Below are 21,700 nucleotides of genomic sequence, written 5' to 3'. Positions count from 1 at the left end.
ATGCATCATTTAAATAGCATGCCTCCAAAGAGACCCGAAGCAGCTTTATTTTGGCAGTCTGTAGCAGGCCATGATGATTTATACACGACATTGTGTGATGTCGCCATTATCGCACGATTATCGGCTGAATAGAATCATAGAATCATAGAGTTGGAAGAGACCGCAAGGGCCATCCAGTCCAACCCTGTGCCATGCAGGAAATCACAATCAAAGCATCCCCACTGACAGATGGCCATCCAGCCTCTGTTTAAAGACCTCCAAGCAGGGAGAATCCACTACACTCCGAGGAAGGAGTGTGTTCTACTGTCGAACAGCTCTGCTTTATTCATGGGATAATTGCTTGATAATGGCAACTTTGTGTGAAAACCATCCCATTATTGAGTGATATTGCCAGGAGCATAGTGCTACACTCCCATCTTTTTGTGCAGTGTGATACCAGATGCTGTCTGGTAGCAAACCTGAAAAGCAGGAAGGTGAAAAGGCAACAGTTTTTAATATGTGAATATAGACTCTGCCTAACACCAAAAAGGGAACATTTTTTTAATATGTGAATATATAGTTTGCCTGACATCAATCAATATCAGGCAAGGTTCTAGAGAAGTGTTTTGTGGGTTTTTCTGGCAATGAGGCTGTGTTCTGGGAGAATGTATTCCTGACTTTTTGCCCGCATCTTTGGCTGGCATTTTCAGAGAGTTCTGAGAGGATGCCAGACGACACAGATGCCGTCTGCTATATTTTATTGTTTGAATGTCAAAGTGTATTAATATGTATTATGTTTATTTTCTTAGAATTCCTGGCAGTAAGTTGGACAGTGAGCCACACTCCCTCAATGGAAAGTGGAGGAGTCTCCTTCTCTGGAGGTTTTTAAACAGAGGCTGGATGGGCATCTGCCACAGAGGAGTATTCCTGCATGGCAGAAGAAGAAGGGGCTGGACCGGATGGCCCTTCAGGATCCCACACGAGAGCCAGACAGAAAAACACATAGAGGATGGAGAGCATGGGTCTTTGCCTTATAATTGGGTTCAAATCCCCACTCAGCCCTGGGACCTTGGGCAAGACACACTCTCTCAGCCTCAGAGGAAGGAGGCTTTTGGCTTTTCATACCAGCCTCCAGTTCCACACTCAGCCAGAACTCTGTTATTCAGATGTTAAGGTTTGCATCAAGTTTTTAATACATTTTAAAATCCAATGCATAATGATTTTAATGATTAAAATTGTTATATATATATATATATATATATATATATATATATATTGATACATTTTTAACGCTTTTGCATTTTAAAATAAACTGTATTGTTTTCCAGGCAAAGAATGCCTTTCCAGGGATTTCCAAGCCCAGAAAAAGGGCTGAAATGGGAGTTGTGTGAAAGAGGGACACAGAGCAAAGTGTGTACAGCCTTCCCTTGAAATCCAGGCATTTTGTTTTCCAGTTTTTCAAGAAGAATCCTGACAATTTTGTGAGGAATGTGAGATCTAAAAGAAAGAGATGTAAACAGGAAAGGCCTGAGGCAATGCAAAGGAAAAAGGCTGTGTGTGTGTGTGTGTGTGTGTGTGTGTGTGTGTAAGACTGATAAGCCCCTCTTGTTATCTCCTTGCAACAAATGGCCAGATTGTGGGTCTGTTGCCCTTATGGCAACACAACAGCCACAAAGTTGGACAGATAGGGAGGAACCTCTCCAGTTTTGCAGGAATAAAAGCCTTGCAAGGATCCAAAATGTCAAGGCGAGAGACGAGGAAGAGGCCAGACTGATAAGAATTAATTGGTAATTAATGAGCAACCCTCGTTCATTAATGAAGAGGACCCCTGGAAATCCAAGGGACCCAAAAGGAGGAGGTTTCAGGCCTTTGCAAGGACCGCTTTCTGACTTTCCAGAAGCCCAAAGAATAAGGTCATTCCGATGTTAAGGTTTGCAGAGTTTTTAAGGCACTTTAAATGTTGATGGTTTTAACTGTTTAAAATTGCTTAATGGCTTTTAGGACATTTTACATTGGTGCATATTATTGCCTTTACATTGTTTTGAAAGGGCTATTGCTGCTGGCTGCTTTGAGTCCCTAAATTGGGAGAAAGGCGGCATAAGAATAAGAATTCTAATACAATATTTTCCTAACAGGGAAGTGCTGTTTTATTTGTTAACTTGGGGGAAAAAGAGCTAGGATCTTGGATAAAATGATTCTCGGGAGCTAATTATTGTCTGGTTTACATTAAATGCAATTGCATTAAATTAAATTATGAAATTGATTGCGTTTAACAGGGGCTTAAAAGGGAGACAAATAAGAGAGAAAACAGGGAAGATCAAGAGGTATGAAGTATGTGGGTGGTTTTGAATAGTATATACAAAGGTCTATATATAGCTTATTTATATTGTTTTAATGTTTTGTGTTTTTAAAATGTTTTAAATATGTCTTGTTTTTAGCCACTTTTCCCTTTTAAATTGCATTTTATTCTTTTAATGAATGGTTTGTGTACTAGCTTAATTCTGTTTTAATGTCCACTTTTTGTGTGCTTTTGACTGTATTCTTATTTAATTTGCAAACTGCTTTATATCCCAGTTTTTGGGGGAAAGTGGGATATGAATAAATACAATAATAATAATAATAATAATAATAAATGTGTGTTCAAAGCCACAGGCTTTTGTGAGATGTTATGTGAGGTTTGCTGTTTCCTGCTTCCTCTTCATGGAGTTGGTTCAGCCTCTGATCTTTCCCCAAAAGCCACGGATGGAATATCAAATGCCTTGGGATTTCTAGTTTTTCAAGGTATTGAGCCCGGTCTGGATGCATCTGCACTGTAGAAATTAATGCAGTTTGGCTCCCCTATAGCCACCATGGCTCCCTCCTACATAACCCTGGGATTTGTAGTTTTGCAAGGTCTTGATCCTCCTCTGGGTGCAGCTCCCTCCTACATAACCCTGGGATTTGTAGTTTGCTGAGGCTCCAGTACTCTTGACCAGAGGAAGCTAAACAGGCCTTGTAAAACTACAGATCTCATAGAATGGAGCTGTAGCAAAAGTGAATTATTTCTACACTGTATATACACCCAGAGAAAGCTAGAAATCCCTTCTAAAACTACAAATCTTCAAAAACTCTTAGATGCCTCCTCACATTTTTGAAGAGGAAATGGACAGTGAGACTTTCAGCGGAGTAATAACTATTGCTTTACACAGAGACGTAAGTATCTAGTCTCCTTTATTCCGAAATATTGTGAATTATTCCAAAATTGTCCTTATGGATGGCTGAGACAGTGTCACTTTTGCTTCTTGATTGTCTCATGCATGGCATTATTTAAAAGATTGTGCATAAAAATGACCTTTGGCTATGGGAATATATTGCATAGGAAACATTGATGGATTTTGTAGTTAGACTGTCCATCTCAAGGATTTCTCATTATGGCTACGCAAATATTCCCAAATCCAGGAGAAGAATCCAAAATCCAAAACAGTTTTGGTCCCAAGCATTTTGTATAGTGACACTGTCTCAGCCTCCGGCCATATGGACAATTTTGGAATATTTCAGGTGAATTGTAGGTTTGGGAGACAAAGTCTCTCTCTCTCTCTCTCTCTCTCTCTCTGTATGTGTGTTTGTTTATTTTATTTCACATACATATATATTAAAAACCTCAGTGTAAATGGAGGAAGGCAAGTCACAAATAAATAAGAAACGGGCCTTTCCCTCCACATGCCATGCTCTTCTTTAGAAACAGAAAATGCATCCTGAAAATAGCGACTCCATTGTCTACCGAAATTTAGGCAACTATTATTGTATGGATTGTTTGCAGGAGGGACAAGTACTGCAAGGGGATAGTCAGTTTGTTGTGAAATTAGAGTGTTGTTGTTATCTAGTTGTCTTGTTGTTGCTGTTGTGTGCCTTCAAGTCGTTTCTGGCTTATGGCGATCCTATAATGGGATTGGACTGCATGACCTTTGGGGGCCCCTTCCAATTCTGGAATCCTGTGCATTCCTGCCTGGTAGAATATGGGGTTGGACTGCATGGCCCTTTGGGGTCCCTTCCACCAACGCTAGGATCCTATGTATTCCTGCATGGCAGAAGAAGGGGGCTGGACTGGATGGCCCTTGGGGATCCCTTCCAATTCTAGAATCCTGTGCATTCCTGCATGGTAGAATATGGGGTTGGACTGGATGGCCTTTCAGGGATCTGTTGCAACTCTAGGATCCTATGTATTCCTGCATGGCAGAATATGGGGTTGGACTGCATGTCCCTTGGGGACCCCTTCCAATTCTAGCATCCTGTGCATTCCTGCATGGTAGAATATGGGGTTGAACTGGATGGCCTTTCAGGGGTCCCTTGCAACTGTAGCATCCTATGCATTCCTGCATGGCAGAAGGAGGATGCATAGTATACTATGATACTTCATAGAGTTGGGAGGGAACCCTAAGTGTAGCCAAGGGTCCGTTTAGGGGAATTTTATTATTGTTGTTGTTAGCTCAAATATTGCAAGAGGAGGGCCTGCTACGACACCCTTGCAGAATCGTCTCCTGATGTGTATACGGAGTAGACCAGGGGATTCCAATAAATAGAGCTGAGACAGACTTTAATAACTAGATGTCTAATTTATTGAAATAGGGGAAACACATTCTCTGCGCATACACACACACGTGCATTCAAGGCTCAGGAAAAGCAGGAGTTAGCATGGAATAGGATTTTAGGCATCACTGGGGTGATACGTACCAGAATGTAGACTCCCTCCAGGAATCCAAATGGAATATGATGGGGATGGCATGAGGCTCAGCCATGGAATGACTGGCCAGGAGTCAGGAACCAGGAGTCAGGTCAGGGTTCAAGGGGACAGAGCTTCCCCCTGAAATCCAGACTGGCCCAGTGAACAGGCAAATCTGATTATATTTATAGGCAAAATCTTGCTTCTGGCAAAGGGGCTTGATGGTGAGAACAAAGGTGTTTAATTACTTGCTTTTCACCTGGATGTCCCTGTCTGATGGTCTTCGTGGTCTTAAGCTGCTCCGACAACAGACTCCAGGAGGGGGCAAGAGCCTCATGATAACCCTATGATAATCCTCTTATGCGACTCCCTAGATATGATGATGTGGGTGCCCCTCAGGGGGGTGTGTGCATGTCCTCATGCCTCACTGGCAATGGAGGACAGGCTACTACAGTTCTTCTAGGGGTCATTAAGGGCTATCATTTATACCAAAATTTATATGAAGCACTATGGGTAACATAAGGGCTATGCAGTCCAGCCCCTTCTACCCTGCAGGAATACATATAATCATAGACTTGGAAGAGACCACAAGGGCCATCCAGTCCAACCCCATCCTGCCCTGCAAGAACTCACAATCAAATCATTCCCAACAGATGGCCATCCAACCTCTGTTTAAAGACCTCCAAAGAAGAAGACTCCACCACTCTTCAAGGCAGTGTCTTCCACTGTTGAACAGCCCTTACTGTCAGGAAGTTTCTCTTAATATTGAGCTGGAATTTCTTTTCCTGCAGTTTACATCCATTGCTCCAGGTCCTACTCTTTGGAGTAGCAGAACACAAGCTTGCTCCATCCTCAATCTGAACTCCTTCAAATACGTATCATACCATCCCTTAACTGTCTCTTCTCCAGGCTAAACAAATACTTCACTCAGTTGCTCCTCACAGGGCTTGATGGTTTCCAGACTTTCCACCATTTTGGTCACCTTCCTCTGGACATGCTCTCTGGAGCAGCAGGAAACAAGCTCTCTCTGGCTTCTGCATAGCATCTATAGATTTAAAAATGTATATATAAGTGTATGTGCATCGTGTCATCTTAAATCATAGAATCATAGGCCTAGAGGGCCATCCAGTCCAGCCATGCACAACTACAGCACTCCTGAAAGATGATGATGATGATGATGATGATGATGATTTTCATATTTTCCACCTTCTTCCCAATATAGGGAGTCAAGGTGGCAAACTACAAATCCCAGAAACCCCTAGTAGTGAGCTGCCATGGCCATTAATGTGGTGTCAAGCTGCCTTAATTTTGCAGTGGTGATGCAGCCTTTGCTAACTGTATATCTAAATGATAGGAGGAACTTCCTGACAGTAAGAGCTGTTCGACAGTGGAATACAATCCTACGGTGGAGAATGAATGGTGGAGTCTCTTATTTATTTATTTATTTAATAATTAATAATAATTTGTTTTATTTATATACCGCTATTCCAAAGATCATAGCGGTGAACAGCAAGTAAGCTAATTAGCAAGTAAGCTAATTAGCCCCCAACAGTCTGGGTACTCATTTTAGCGACCTCCTCGCAAGGATGCAAGCCTGAGTCGAGCTTGGGCCCTTTTGCTGGTCTTGAACTCGCAACCTTGTGGTTTCGAGTGAATGGCTGCAGTATAGGCATTTAACCACTGCGCCACCAGGGCTCCTTACAATTTACATTATTTATACCCCGCCCTTCAGCCCTAATGGCTCTCAGAGCGGCTTTGGAGGTCTTTAAACAGAGGTTGGATGGCCATCTGTCGGGATGCTTTGTTTGAGAGTTCCTGCATGGCAGAAGGGAGCTGGACTGGGTGGCCCTTTCTAGGGTCTTTTCTAACTTCTATGAAACATCTACATTTTCATATAGTTTTTAAATCCGTATTTTTAGATATGATCTTAGCTTCCTTGAGTCCCACTGATGAGAGGGAGGTGGGATTGTGGTTGTTGTTGTTGTTATTGCTGCTGCTGCTGCTGTTGTTGCTGTGTGCCTTCCAGTTGTTTCTGACATATGGTGACCCCATGGGCCTTTCTGAGGCTGAGAGAGTGTGACTCCCTGTAATGACTGGGCCCACCAGTCATTGGAGGAAGTTCTCCCAGACAACAAAGGGTTAAGCTGGGGGAGGTGCATGCTAATGAGAGCTTGCATCACATGCTAATGAGAATTTACACCACTTGATATAAGGCCCAACTGGCCAATCAGTTTTGCAGGAGCGGGAGTTTCAAAAATCTTCCCAACAGAGGCTTTAAAAGGCCTTGGACATCATGCAGTTTTTGAGTCTTTTTCCTTTGTGTGGTCCATGAGGGTCTTCTCTTGTTTGTGGGTCCAGGTGTTGGGCCTGGGTCAAGAGGCAGGCTTAAGGGATACTAGCTCCTTGCATCCAAAACCCCTCATGGACTGCATCTCCCATCCCAGTGTGAGTAGCTTAGGAAATGTGACAGCTAAAGCATTTAGGCTTTTGTGATTTTTCTCTTCTGGCTTTCCTGAAATGAATCTCTTGTAACTATGCATCCTGTTTCTGCACTTCCATGAATGATAACATATTGCTCTGTATACTGTCTACTTAGAAAAAATATTTTCTTTAACAGTATCTGCTGGCTCTCTACTCCTATACGCTTGCCTTTGATTAGTTGCTGCTTGCTTAGGTTAGCAAGGGATGGGGACCTGTAAGTCCTTAGCAAGTCCCAGTGTGTGCTAAGGGGAATTCATGATAGATTCCCTGGATGGTGGCAGCTTGACTAGAGGACCTCAAGGGATCCCATTCAGCTCAGCAGGGAGTGGGAACAGAGACCCAGGAGACTAGGGGCACTAGGGATCCCCTGTGGGTTAAGGACCAAGAACAAGGGCTGCTGTTGGCTGCTTGGACCCCAGGGATCATCCCACTCCCCAAGGAGGCCAGCTAGTGGGTTTCCATGACCGAGTGGGAAAGACTGGGAGTGAGTGGGAGCCAGCCAGGGGCTCAAAGCCGGCTTCCAAAGTCACTAAAATGAGTCTCTTATAGTTATAAACCGCGTAGAGACTGCTTATTGCGGTATGAAGTGGTATATAAATGAAGGCGCTATTGCTATTTATATTTATTACTATATATATTATATTTATTAATATTAATATTAGGAACCAGCATGGCATAGTGGTTTGAGTGCTGGACTGTGACTCCGGAGACCAGGGTTCAAATCCTTGCTCAGCCATAGAAACCCACTGGGTGACCTGGGTCAAGTTACACTCTCTCAGCCTCAGAGGAAGGAAAGGGCAAATCTCCTTGGAACAAATCTTGCCAAGAAAACCCTATGCTAGGTTTGCCTTAGGGCCACCATAAGTTGGAAATGTCTGGAAGGCACAGAAAACACACACACACAAAAGATAAATTAATATGGAATATCCTTCAAGTCATTTCCGACTTATGGTGACCCTAAGGCAACCCTATGACAGGGTTTTCTTGGCAAGTTGTGTTCAGAGAGGGTTTTACCCTGGCCTCCCTCTGAGAGAGTTGTGTTTTCATGCCCAGACAGGGATGAGGCTTCCTTGCCTCCCTCTGAGGCTGGGAGAGTGTGACTTTCATGGCCAGACGGGGATTCAGAGCCACCAACCTTGGTCTCCAGAGCAGTCGTTCAATTCTCAAACCAGGATGCCACATTGGCTCTCAATAACACAATTACTCAACAATAAATCATTAAAGAAAGCTACCCAGGAACAGATGCCATGGAAGAGTTTTTAAGAGACACAAATTGCAAAAATAACAATAAACCTGAGCTACAAACGGGCCGATCTTGTCTTCTCATTCAATCCTGGAGGATGCAGGAATCCAAACCAGGAATCCCAAAGTCCTCTGCTTGTAGCAAGGCATCCTCTGCAGACCTGTGTTGCAAGAGACAGAGGCGAAGACAAAAGATCTCAATGGATGTGTTGGGAGAATGGGCTACAGTCCGTTCTGATGTAAAAGATCTCAATGATTCAAGAATAGGATAAAGAGCAACGAAAGGCTGAGTTCATGGACCTTGTAAATTCTGATTTTGGATTTTAATTTCAGGATCCATTGAAGTGTGTCCCACACACTTCTTTGACGTGGGACAAAGAATAACAGAAGCAACAAGATTGGGTAACAACTGGGGGGAAATGTAATGGGATATTGATATTGATAGGGTTGCCATAAGTCAGAAGCAACTTGAAGTAACACAACCACAACAACACAGAGGTGTTGGTCATACAGCAAAGGACAATAGCATCTAAAATCCTAAAGACAAGGATAGATTTATTTGGCCAACAGAAATGCACATGATGTATTTTCTGTATTTCAGTCAGTCATGTAAAGGTATCCGTGTATTGTGGATTTTGTACCTAGGCTATTGTACTTATGCATTGTGGCAATTTAAGGAGAAATAATTTATGAATGAATGAATGAATGAATGAGTCTTTATTTATATACCGCCATTCCTTCGATCACAGCGGTTTACAGAATAATAAAATACAAGTTACATTAGCAAAAGTCCCCCATATTGAACAGTACAATACATCAATTAAAATGCATCATTCAATCATTAAAACCAGTTAAAAAACAATCAGACAATGCAATCAATACAATAGACACAATACACAGGAGAAGAATAGTGATTAGGACATGTGGGGGAAGGCTTGGCGGAAGAGGTAAGTCTTGAGATTTTCCTTAAAAGACTCGTCAGGGAGAGAGTTCCAAGTCCCTGGGGCCGAAACAGAAAAAGCCCTGTGCGCAGACGCTGTATATTTCACCTTAGGAACTCTCAAAATTTAGATGCAGCCTTTGCTGATTTGACATGTAAACTTCTGTCAAAGTTGTTTGAATATAGATATGTTGCTAGCTTCCTTGATTCCCGTTGGGTCATCTTGGCCTAGTCACACTCTCTCAGCCTCAGCAGTGGCAAACCTTCTCTGAAGAAACGTGCCAAGAAAACCACGTAACAGCTTCGTCGCCTTAGCGTTGCTGTAAGTCGGAAGTGACTTTGAAGGCACATAACAATAAGAACAGCAACAACATAATTAGAATCTCCCTAAGTTTAAGCTTTGTGAGCAACACAGCTTAGTAATGCCCCATTAGGATTGCCATTTGTCAATTGGTGAGCCAACTAGAAAAGGAGACCTGTTGGACTATATGGCATCCAAAATCCACCCAAGAGCAATACTGGCACAAAATGCCCCATTAGGGAGAACTAAAAGAAGGAAGGAAGAGAAAGGAAGGATGGAAGGAAGGAAGAGAAAGGAAGGATGGAAGGAAGGAAGAGAAAGGAAGGATGGAAGGAAGGAAGAGGAGGGAAGGAAGGCTCTAAAAGGAAATACAAAAGAAAGAAAAGGTCACTTCTGACTTTCCTTTCAGCAGCTATATCCATATACAATATAGTAAAATATACATACAGAATAATAATCATAATCATAATCATAATCATAATCTCTTATCAACCAGAGGTTGAGTCTCCCTTATCCAAAATGCTGAGGGCTAGATGTATTTTGGAGTTTTTCAGAGTTTGGTATATTTATATATGTATAATGGGGTATTTTGGAGATGGGACCCAAGTCCAACAATGAAATCCATTTGTGTTTCATATGCATTTCATAGATATAGGCTGAAGATAATTTAATACACAATATTTTAAAAATAATTTTGTGCTTCCATACACTGAACTGTCAGCGAAATCCTGAGACCACACCAATAATTCAGTAATTTCTCTAAACCTTCAGGATTCCTGAGTTTCCTTTACTTGGGGTCAGACCAGATGCTGTCATGGTCAGTTTTGGATTTCGGAATAATTCAGATTTCAGAAGTCCAGAGAAAGGAGACTCAGACTCTACTCTGTACATTTCTTCTGATAATGAACTCATGTTTTCAAAAACAGTCATTTCTGGATTTTTGCAGAAAAAGAGGAGGGTCTGCGATGCAAAAAAGCAAGAAGCCCCTCCAGCTTCCTTTTTTCTCTTTTTTAAAATAAAAATAAAATAAAATACAGTTAGCGGGCCCCTTTTCAGCAAGTCAATGGGGGTGCTTTGATTGAGATTTCCTGCATGGCAGAATGGGGTTGGACTGGATGGCCCTTGTGGACTCTTCCAACTCTATGATTCTATGATTCATTAATTAACATAAGGAATGAATCTAAGTGGGTCACCAATGAAAGGTTGGGTGCAAAGGTCTGGGCTGCTCTGCCTTCCTGCCTTGGAAGCAAAGTCCATTGGCAGACCTCTGGGTTTTACTTTGCAAGGAGTTTTTATTTTCTTTATTTTGGCCTTTTTAAAGGCGTTTCCCCCAAATTCTGCCAGATGATGAATCGGGGCTGTTGAGTCCTATGGCTCTGCTCCAGGCAATGCTAGACTGCAGGTCCCATCATCCAGCAGCACCACAGACTGCTGGGAACTCCAGTCTAATAAGGTTGCACACTGCAGAAATAATCCAGTTTGACACCACTTTAATGCTATGGAAAATCCTGGGATTTGTAGTATGTTGTGGCACCAGAGCTCTCTGACAAAGAAGGCTAAATGTCTCACAAAACTACAATCCCCAGATATTATTATTATTATTATTATTATTATTATTATTATTATTTTCTTATATCCCACCTTGATTTTCCATTGCATTAATCTAAAGTAGTGTCTTTCTACAATGTAGATGGACACCCTCATTACATAATTATAACGCTCTGATCCTACTGTGATTTTAAGTGTTTTTAAACTATTGCACTATAATTTTTTATTGATTGATTTTATATGCTGCCTTTCTCCCACAATAGGATTCTCTTAAAGGAGTTTGTTTTTAAAAAAAGAAAGGAACGTATTATTGTAATGTGTCTTGGAATTAAAAGTTATGATATATATATATATATATATATATATATATATATAGAGAGAGAGAGAGAGAGAGAGAGAGAGAGTGTGTCTTGGAATTAAAAATTGTGTGTGTGTGTGTGTGTATGTATGCCTTGGAATTAAAAATCCCTCTTGGAAGTGGGAATGAAATGTTGTGTGGATGCAGCCTGGGTTCTTAGCTCAGTCAGAAGTTGGAATGTAGTTCAGTTCAGAGCTGGGGAGTTCCTAGAATCCCCCGCCAGCTCTGTCGGGGGGATTCTGGGAGCTGTAGTCCCCCAACCCCATAATTGTTCCAAGCTCTGGTTTAGCATTTGGAGACGGAGGGTGGGTGGGTGGGAGTGAGAAAGACTCTTTTCCACTGGCAAAACCCTGTGTTTCCTGCAGCTTGTTTTGAGAAAGAGCTTTAAATCTGCCACCGGTGGTTTATAAATTATCCATAAATGCACCATTAAAGGCAAAGAGATCTATATGGGCCAGGAGGGTGACACTGTGAGCTGCCTTAAAACACCTTTGTGTGTTGTGTATGTTGTGCTTTGTGTGTGCAATGAGTACAGATTACAAAGTCTGGGTATCAAACACCCTCCTATCTCCCAAATGCTCATCCTCAGGTAGCTCCTTTTTTGTCCTCATCCTTAGGCCTTGCCTTCTTGTGCCTCCTCTGAGTGTCTCAGAGCATGAACAGAGTGTCTCTGAGCATGAACAGAGTGGCTGCCGCTCATTGCTTGAGCAGCTGCACTTTGCATTATCGACCTGAATTTATCTGATGTAAATATCTTCAGAGGAAGGACTCAGTTTACATCTGCACTGAAAAAATAATCCAGTTTGGCACCACTTTAACTGCCCTTGGCTCCATGCCGTGGAATGATGGGATTTGTAGTTTGTTGCAGCACCTGACAGAGATGGCTAAACTGCTCCTCAAAACTACAAATCCCAAGATTCCATAGCACATAATGGAAGTTAAAGTGGTGTCATTCTGAGGTAAACACTCGACCCTCTTTCTGTGTCTTGGGGGGGCACTTAGCCTCTCAAAATGGTGGTGGCACTTAGTCTGGACCCCCCCATCCCAAAATCCTGGCTACGTCCCTGTTCATAAGTTGTCTCTAGGAATTGCTAGGTCCTCACTGCCTCTCTGGCAAAGGCTGACCATAGAGTTGAGCTGGAGAACCTAGAAGCTCCTTGAGAAAACAGTGTTCTAGGCATTTGTAGGTCCTCCAGCATGATTCTGTGATCAGCTTCTGGCACATGTTGACCATAGAGTTGCACTGGAGGCCCAGGAGATTCCTAGAGAGGTGTAGTCTTAGATAAAAAGAATAGCGTTTTTTATTTACGTTTTTTCTTTTTCTTTTTTAAAAATATTTTTATTAACCTTCATATCTCCATAAATAATAATAATAATAATAATAATAATAATAAGCCAAGAGAAATCCAAATAAAAAATGCTAAAGTCCTTTCATACATCTATTTCTGCTTACAGATATATAAATTCCTGTATATTTCCACCTTTTATTCATCCAAACGATTTCTTTTCTTTTTTGGTTTTAAAACCCTTAACCCTTTATCCCCCCCCCCCCAATATATTAACCTTGTAGTTTGTATTTACAATAGATTTTAGGAACAATATCATATATATATTTGATATTCTTCCTAAAATTAACACAGGGCCCGTACAGACAGGCCAAAATAAAGCTGCTTCCGGTCACTTTGGAGGAATGCTGTTTAAATGACAGATGCATCTTAAGAGGCCAGAAGCTGCACCAAAGCTTCACCCCGGTCCTTAGGATTGGCGTGTGGCTTTGGCATGGCTTCTGGGCTCTTAGGACACATGCATCATTTAAATAGCATACCTTCAAAGTGACCTGAAGCAGCTTTATTTTGGTGTGTCTGTACAGGCTCACAGTTTCTTTGTTCAATCCACTTCTTATACCAATCAATTTTGGATAACATTGTGACTATGCATACTTCAAATAATCATTTGTATACCTTATAAATCTTCTTCTTCTGTTACTTTTCCCAGTCTTATGATAAAACAATCTTTAACCTTTCTTATATTTGTTCGTCAGTTTTGGCATACTGTTTTTCTTTACTCGTGTATTTATTTAACTTAGAGTTAGACTTTTTTCTTTTCCCCCTTTCTTCCCTCCCTTCCTCCCTCCCTCTCTCTCCCCTTCCCCTCCTTTCATCCTCTCTTTTTTGATTAACATTATATATGCGTCCATTTTTGCATTGTTGTTAAGTTTCCCAATCTAAGTTTGCTTTTTAGACCATTTGGCTTTGCAGAAGTTTCTAATTAGTTCCCTTCAAGGGTTGTCATCCTGTCCATTTCCTTCATATCCAAACACTTTTGAAGCCAATCGTCCACTGCGGGGGTTTCCTTGTCCTTCCATTTTGGGGTGTATGTCATTCTTGAGGCTGTAACTGAGTAGAGGATGTATTTTAGATGTTTCCTTTCTTCTTTTCCTTCTATTATATTTAGGAAGAAGCATTCTAGTGACATTTTCATCCTGGAGAGAAGTGACCAGATGACAGAATTGGGGGCATACTTATCAAATTTGTGAAAGGGATCTGGGAGTCCAAGTAGACCATAAGTTGGACATGAGTCAACAGTGCAATGTGGCAGCTAACAAGGCCAATGCGATTTTAGGCTGCATCAATAGAAGTATAGTGTCTAGATCAAGGGAAGTCATAGTGCCTCTCTATTCTGTTTTGGTCAGGCCCCACCTGGAATATTGTGTCTAGTTCTGGGCACCACAATTTGAAAAGGATGCCAGCATTTTCATTTTTCATTTTGATGAAATTTTGCCAGCTTATTAGGAGTTAGGTACCATCTGTGTACCATTTTGTAAAATTTTTATTTTATGTCCATACTTAACAAACTTTAGATCCTATCTCCAAGCTTTTTCCAGGCTTTCCAGTTGCATTGGGTGACCAATATGTTTTGCCCATTTGATAGTGCATTCTTTGTTTCGAATTCCAATTCTCTCTACAGTAAAAGCTTGTATAATTTAGATATAGTAGATTTTTGGGGTCCCATAAGTTCTGTTTTCTTTTTTTTGTGATACTTTCTAATTTAAGATCAATTTTAATTTTTTTGTTTAACTGACGATAAGTGAACCAATGATATATATGACCATCTTCCTCTAATTCTTTATTAGTTTTCAATCTGGGGGTTTCTCTTTCCCAATTCAGTAAATTATCATATTCTAGATAGCCTTTTTGATGTTTCGCTTGGCCTGTCCTCAATGCTTCTCGAGATGATAATTGGTAATTGGTTGCATATTTTCTGTTTAACTTTGTCCCAGACTCTTAGAAGAGATCTCCTGATTATATGATCTTTGAATTCTTTATTGACACCTGCCTTTTTGTTCCATAAATATCCATGCCAACCATATATTTAATTAAATCCTTCCAAATTCAGTGCCTTTTCATCTTATAACAATATCCAGCTTTGGATCCAATCTACTGTAGTCAAGAGTCTGTTCAGGGGAATAAATTATTATTCTTATTAGCTCAAAAACACAAGAGGAGGCCTGCTACGACAGTCCTGCGAAATCGCCTTCCGTTGTGTATTTATTTATTTATGGTATTTATACCCCGCCCTTCAGCCCTAAAGGCTCTCAAAGCAGCTTACAATTATTATTTTTAATTAGATGCTTCCCTGCCCTCAGGCTTACAATCTAAAAGACACAACACAAAAGGAGAAGGGAATGGTGGAGGGAAAGGGGATGAGGTCCAGTGGTTCTTCTCTCCCTCGGAGGCCTGGACCAAGGCAGATGGATTGGAGAGGGGTCTCTTCCTTCTTCCAGGGTAGCCCTGATGGAGCTGGGCCTGCCTATTCACTCCCTCGCAGGCCGATGGACCTGTATACCGAGTGGAGCAGGGAATCCAAGAAATGGAACAGAGACAGACTTTTCTAACTAATATCCAATTTATTAATAAGGTAAAAAACACACACACACAATTCACTAACACACACACACACACACACACACACACACTCTCACTCACTCACTCATACAAGGCTCAGGAATCATAGAATCACAGAGTTAGAAGCAGTGTTGCCAACAAGCCTGGAAGATAATTCCCGAAAACGTTTGTCCAAAACCCGCTGAATCCCCCCAGATCACACGGAATATTCAGCCACAATTCCCGGAAAATTCCCATAATGTTAAAATGGCGGATGTTTTGCAAATAAACGTAAACATAATTGAATAAAAATAATTGTAACTTATTTCAACTCTCAAAATCACCATTGAACCAAACAAAGAATCTTTCAGTCCTTTTAAGATATTTATTTTGACATGAAGGGGTTCAGGAAGGCTTGTGCCAAATAGAAACGTGTTCGGCTGCAACCGCACTGCAGAAATAAATCCAGTTTGACACCCTTTTAATTGCCATGGCTCAGTGCTAGGGAATCCTGGGAATTCTAGTTTTCGGAGACATTTAACCTTCTCTCTCAGCAAACTCTGGTGTGACAACAAACTACAATTCCCAGGATTTCATAGCACTGGGCCATGGCAGTAAAAACGGTATGAAACTGGGTTGTCTCTGGAGTCTGGAGTGAACATGCAGCCTGAGTTGGGTCCAAGACACACTGCAGAAATAAACCAGTTTGAGACTGCTTTAACTGCCCTGGCTCAGTGCTAGGGAACCCTGGGAAGTGTAGTTTTGTGAGACATTCAACCTTCTCTCTCAGCAAACTCTGGTGTGACAACAAATTACAGTTCCCAGGATTACATAGCACTGGGCCATGGCAGTTAAAGCATGAGTAAAGATGCAGCCTGAGTTGGGTCCAAGGCACACTGCAGAAATAAACCAGTTTGAGACTGCTTTAACTGCCCTGGCTCAGTGCTAGGGAACCCTGGGAAGTGTAGTTTTGTGAGAAAGAGCTCTGGTGCCACAATGAACTACAGTTCCCATGCATCTGAGCAAGTACACTTAAGTCTAGGAAAGCTCATGCTGCCAACTTTTCTTTCAGTGAGACTCAAAGGTGCTACAAGATCTCTCTATCATCATCACCATTATTATTATCATGATTAAATCCAAATGCAGCTGAAGAACTGGACTTAAACTGGCAACACTGATATGCTGTAGACTCATTCTCTGGGGCTGTGATCTGGAAGCGTGGAGGCAATTCCCTTGTCAAACCAGGGAATCCTGGGAATTGTAGTTTGTTGTGACATGAGACACTGCTTTTACCGGCAGCCAGGGCTCCATGCATGAAATTCTGGGCTTGGTGGTTTGTTGTGCCCAGAATCCCATCATCGCAGGGAGCCTTGCAGTTAGAAGCAGTGCCAAACTGGATTATTTCTGCAGTATGGATGGCAATGGAAAAGAGAACGAAAAAGAGATCCACAAAACAAAATTCTTGGAAGACAGGGCAGGGATGCCAACTGACCAGGTGCTCTGCCCATGCTCAGAGGCATATTTAATCACTAACACACACACACAGTCTCAGGGACATCACATTCACATCACACAACTAACTAGTAGGGCAGCCCATGGAAGGGAGGGAAGATGGAGATAAACATCCCTGATTATTCTACCCAGGTGCTCTGCCCATGCTCAGAAGCACCTTTCCACCTCTTTTTCTCCTCCATTCTTCTACTTTTGCCCTACTAGATTCTCCTCCCGTCGACCCAAAGGGTCCACCTCACAGTACAACAACGACCCTGAGAGGTAGGCTTGGGGCACTCTGCCCAAGCTCAGGAATTCAGAAATCCAAATGTCACTCTCAGGCAGACACAGAAGTCCACAAGATCAAGCCATGATACCATGATCAAGTATTGCCTTTGTGTGCCTTAAAACTTATGTCTGACTTGGAAATGCAAGGCAATTGGGATTAAGCCAGCCAAATCCCTCACTCCTCCTGGGCAACACTTTGTGCCTGGTTGGTTGCCTGCCTCTCTCTCCAGCAGCCACTTTGCCTGGAGCGGAGCCTGAATGCCTGGGGGGGGGGGGCAATCAATCACTGTCCTCTCTCTGATTGGCTGAAAACTGTTACACTCCAAAGGGTTGGTTGCTGCAGGCAGCCTTCTCAGGCTGGAGCTGAAAGTCGCCGAAAATGCACTGAAATAGAGGAAGGCACGAAAATCACACGAAAAGCTCTGAAAAGTCCCCGTTTTCGCCTGAAAGTCACGAAATTGGCAACACTGGTTAGAAGAGACCACAAGGGCCATCCAGTCCAACCCCCTTCTGCCAGGCAGGAATATCAGAGGTTAGGGTGGATAAAGAGTTCAGGCTTCACTAGGGCAATACTTTCCCAGAGTGTAGATTTGCCTCTGGGAATCGAATGGGGAAGAATGGCGATGGGACAAGTCCGTTCCGCAGCGTGGGTCTGAACACTGGAAATGCCGGTGTCCGAGTCAAAGGTCCCAGTGACGGAGTATGGAGACCTCTCAGGTGGCACACCGAATTGACCAAAGCCTAGGGTTTTTTATAGAGCCAAAAAGCTACTATGGTAAAGGTGTTTAATTATTGTGCTACCGCTTGGATTTCTAGATCCTGATTGTCTTAGTGGTTTTAATCTGTTTTGGAAATAGTCTGAGGAGGAGGAGGTAAGCAGATCAGGAAAGGCAAACATTGCACCCTCTGATGGCATGGTGGAAATGATAATCTCCTCTGTGACTTCCTAGACTATCTGGAGTGACAATATTCACTGAAGATGACTTCACCTTTTAGGTGTGGTGTGTACATGTCTCTCCACTTAGCTCTTAATGGCGGAAAGACATCCAGAGTTCATCTAGGGGCCATATATGGCTATCATTTATATCAAAATTTAATAAAGAGCATTTTCAGTAACACTATGGCACAAAAATAGTAGTACATTTTAAGATGTGGGATTCCCAACTCACCTCTTTCTTTGGCATCTTTCATTATTTTCCATCTTATTTGTGGCCCTTTCCTGGCCTAGATACATTTTGATAGATAAGTCTCCCATAGTTTGAAGGATTTATCATTAGTTAGAACTGGCAAACTTTGGGATAAAAACATTACTTTGGGCAAGATGTTCATCTTAACTGAGGAAATTATTCAAATAAGTGATAGGTTAGGATTTCTAGAATCAAAATAAATAATAGCGGTGACAGCGGTCCTCTTTCTTTTGCCCCTTTCGTGATTTGGCATGCTTTTGTTTTTTCACTGTTCACTACAGTTTGTACAAATTGTGTCTTATAGATCGCCTGTTTACAAATGTTTTACCAAAATCCATCCTTTTCAGTGTCTCTGTCATGAAACTCCAGTTTATTGCATCGCTGACCTTTTCCTTCTTCTTTCTCAACCAGGAAAATAGAATTGAATGGACCCAGCTTTGAATGATGAGAAACAAACCAGTATATTATGGAAATAGATGAAAGTGCAATAAGGAAACCAATAGAAGAGGAAGAAGAAGAGATCCTGTCAAGGTGCTGGTATTGGAGAACTCTGTAAGAAAGCATTAAGAAGTACAATGCAGTTAAATGTACCCACCACTGTCCGCATGGAGGCAAAACCATATCAATGCACTGAATGTGGAAAGAGTTTTATCAGTAGGGTAGGGTATAATCACCATAAAAAAACCCACACAGGGGAGAAACCACACAAATGCATGGAGTGTGGAAAGAGCTTCATCGAGAGCGGAGGTTTGACTATCCACAAGAGAACCCACACAGGAGAGAAACCATATAAATGCACGGAGTGTGACAAGAGCTTCACTCAGAGAGAAAACCTACGTTCGCATAAAAGAACCCACACAGGGGAGAAGCCATATAAATGCATGGAATGTGAAAAGAGCTTCAGCAGTAGGGTAGTGTATTATCGCCATCAAAAAATCCACACTGGGGAGAAACCATATAAATGCATGGAGTGTGGAAAGAGCTTCGCTAAAAGTGGAGAGCTGACTAGCCACCAAAGAACCCACACAGGAGAGAAGCCATATAAATGCATGGAGTGTGGGGAGAGCTTCACTCAGAGTGGAAGTCTACAGTTACATGAAAGAATCCACACAGGGGAGAAGCCATATAAATGCATGGAGTGTGGAAAGAGCTTCACTCAGAGTGGAAACCTACGTACACATCAAAGAATCCACACAGGTGAGAAACCCTATAAATGCATGGAATGTGGAAAGAGCTTCACTTGCAATGGAAATCTAAAGAGTCATCAAAGAACCCACACAGGGGAGAAACCATATAAATGCATGGAGTGTGGGAAGAGCTTCCCTTTCCGTCGAGTTCTACGTTTACATGAAAGAACCCACAAAGGGGAGAAACTCTATAAATGCTTGGAGTGTGGGAAGAGCTTCAGTCACAGTGGAACTCTAAGTTTACACGAAAGAACCCACACAGGGGAGAAGCCATACAAATGCATGGAATGTGGAAAGAGCTTCAGTTGCAGTAGAATTCTAAGTTCACATAAAAGAACCCACACAGGGGAAAAACCCCATGAATGCTTGGAGTGTGGGAAGAGCTTCGCTCAGAGTGGAAATCTACATTCACATCAAAGAATCCACTCAGGGGAGAAACCATATAAATGCATGGAATGTGGGAAGAGCTTCAGTTGGAATGCAAATCTAAAGAGTCATCAAAGAACCCACACAGGGGAGAAACCCTATAAATGCTTGGAGTGTGGGAAGAGCTTTACTTGTAGTGCAAGTTTATATTCACATCAAAGGATACACATAGAAGAAACCGTATAAACGCTTGGAATGTGGCAAGAGCTCCAGAAGTAAGGTGGGATGTATGGCACACACTGGAAAGAAACCATAGAAATGCTCTGAATGTAGTAAGAGTATGTACCGGACAGCAAAGAAGTGTCACAAGACTGAAATTGGAAATGGCAGAGTGTTTATGCAACAGCTCCCGTGGTGCGACATATTAATTTTAACATACAGATAGTCATATTGTGATTTATGAAATATGGAAAAGAGTCTGAATCTTTCCTGTAATTCCAGGTTCTTAAAGGCTTTTCCCAATGGAAAAACTCGAAAGGAGAGATTTCAGAGACAGAAATTAATTTTCGAAATGTATTTTGTTCTTCAAAGACAATATTTTCTGATTCCAAAGACTCAGCAGGACAGCTGCAGTCCTTTGATAAGAGTGAGTCTAATGAATTGTATGGCACAATTTTTCCACTCAAGGTCAGGAAACAGCTGGACAAAGGAACTGGAAACCTGCCAGTCATTGAGATGGACTCCTGAGCATCTTTATCCGAGACAGAAATAATGACAGACGATGAGTGTGTCTAACAAGCCCATAGCGCATGGCGTGGCTTTGAGGAGGAGTTTGCACAGACTCTTAGGAACCACAGCCTTGTTTTCTGCGTTTTCTTCCCTTCCCTTGGAAGAGGGAGACTTGCCTTCTGATGGCTTCTTCAGAACTTCCTTCTGGAGGGGAAAGGCTTTTGAAGGCGACTGTCCCCTTTTTAGTTCTAGGTTTTCATGAAGAAAAGGTCAAATATTTTGGATTTCAGAATTGCGGATAAAGGAGGCTCAGTTTTCACAGTGTCTATTAGAAATCTTGAACTGTTTATTATTATTTCATTATTAAGCTTATTGTTAATACCAAAGTGGATGGGGAAATAATCTTATTGAGCCTTTCCTGCAATTTCATTCTCTCGTATTGATCACCAGCGTTTGGGTTGGGACTAGCCTTCCCTGCTTTTCTGCCACTGTATATAGACTGGAGCCGCCTGGCTTTGCCTGTTTGCAATGTAAGTTTTTGATTTCTTCCCAGTGACTGCAATGTACCCTTTTGATTTTTGCCTAATAACTGCAATGTAACTTTTTGATTTCTGCCCAGTGACTTCTATGCAACCATTTGATTTTTGAGTAGTAACTGTACTTCAACGTTGTGTTTTCTGCCTAGTAACTGCAGTAGAAGTCCTTCCAACTGTTCTTTGAAATTGACACAAAATTCAAAATCGCCTGTTGCATATAACTCTATCTATCTATCTATCTATCTATCTATCTATCTATCTGCAACACAACCAATACAGATTTTATATATACATTTCCCAACTTCATCCATAATGAAAAAACCAGAATAAAAACCTTATTGGACACTTATTGCAGGGATTCCTTGTCCATACTTCTTCAGAGGCAGGTTTAGCCTTTGCCTTCCTCTGAGGCTGAGAGAGTGTGACTTGCTGAAGGTCCCCAGATGAGTTTCCATGGCAGAGCAGGAAGGGATTTGAATCCTTG

The 21,700-nt window shown here is 41.9% G+C and overlaps 1 protein-coding gene across 1 annotated transcript; it reads left to right on the top strand.

Moving 5' to 3' along the window:
* Positions 1–528: 528 nt before the first annotated feature.
* LOC149278136 (uncharacterized) lies at positions 529–21,485 on the top strand. Its single transcript, XM_089502339.1, has 2 exons — positions 529–1,153; positions 18,810–21,485. Exon 2 carries the CDS (start codon positions 18,974–18,976, stop codon positions 20,195–20,197), a length of 1,224 nt encoding a protein of 407 aa, XP_089358465.1. The 5' UTR covers positions 529–1,153; positions 18,810–18,973; the 3' UTR covers positions 20,198–21,485.
* Positions 21,486–21,700: the final 215 nt, after the last annotated feature.

This window comes from Sceloporus occidentalis, unplaced genomic scaffold (assembly GCF_023333645.1).
Source record: "Sceloporus occidentalis isolate IW3139 unplaced genomic scaffold, rSceOcc1.0.p SCAF_201, whole genome shotgun sequence".
NCBI classification, from domain to species: Eukaryota; Metazoa; Chordata; class Lepidosauria; order Squamata; family Phrynosomatidae; genus Sceloporus; species Sceloporus occidentalis.
This window is presented reverse-complemented; position numbering and strand designations above follow the sequence as displayed.

What these genes read in the sequence shown, in the direction of transcription:
- LOC149278136 (XM_089502339.1), top strand. Translation starts at nt 18,974, where the DNA reads ATGCAGTTAAATGTACCCACCACTGTCCGCATGGAGGCAAAACCATAT.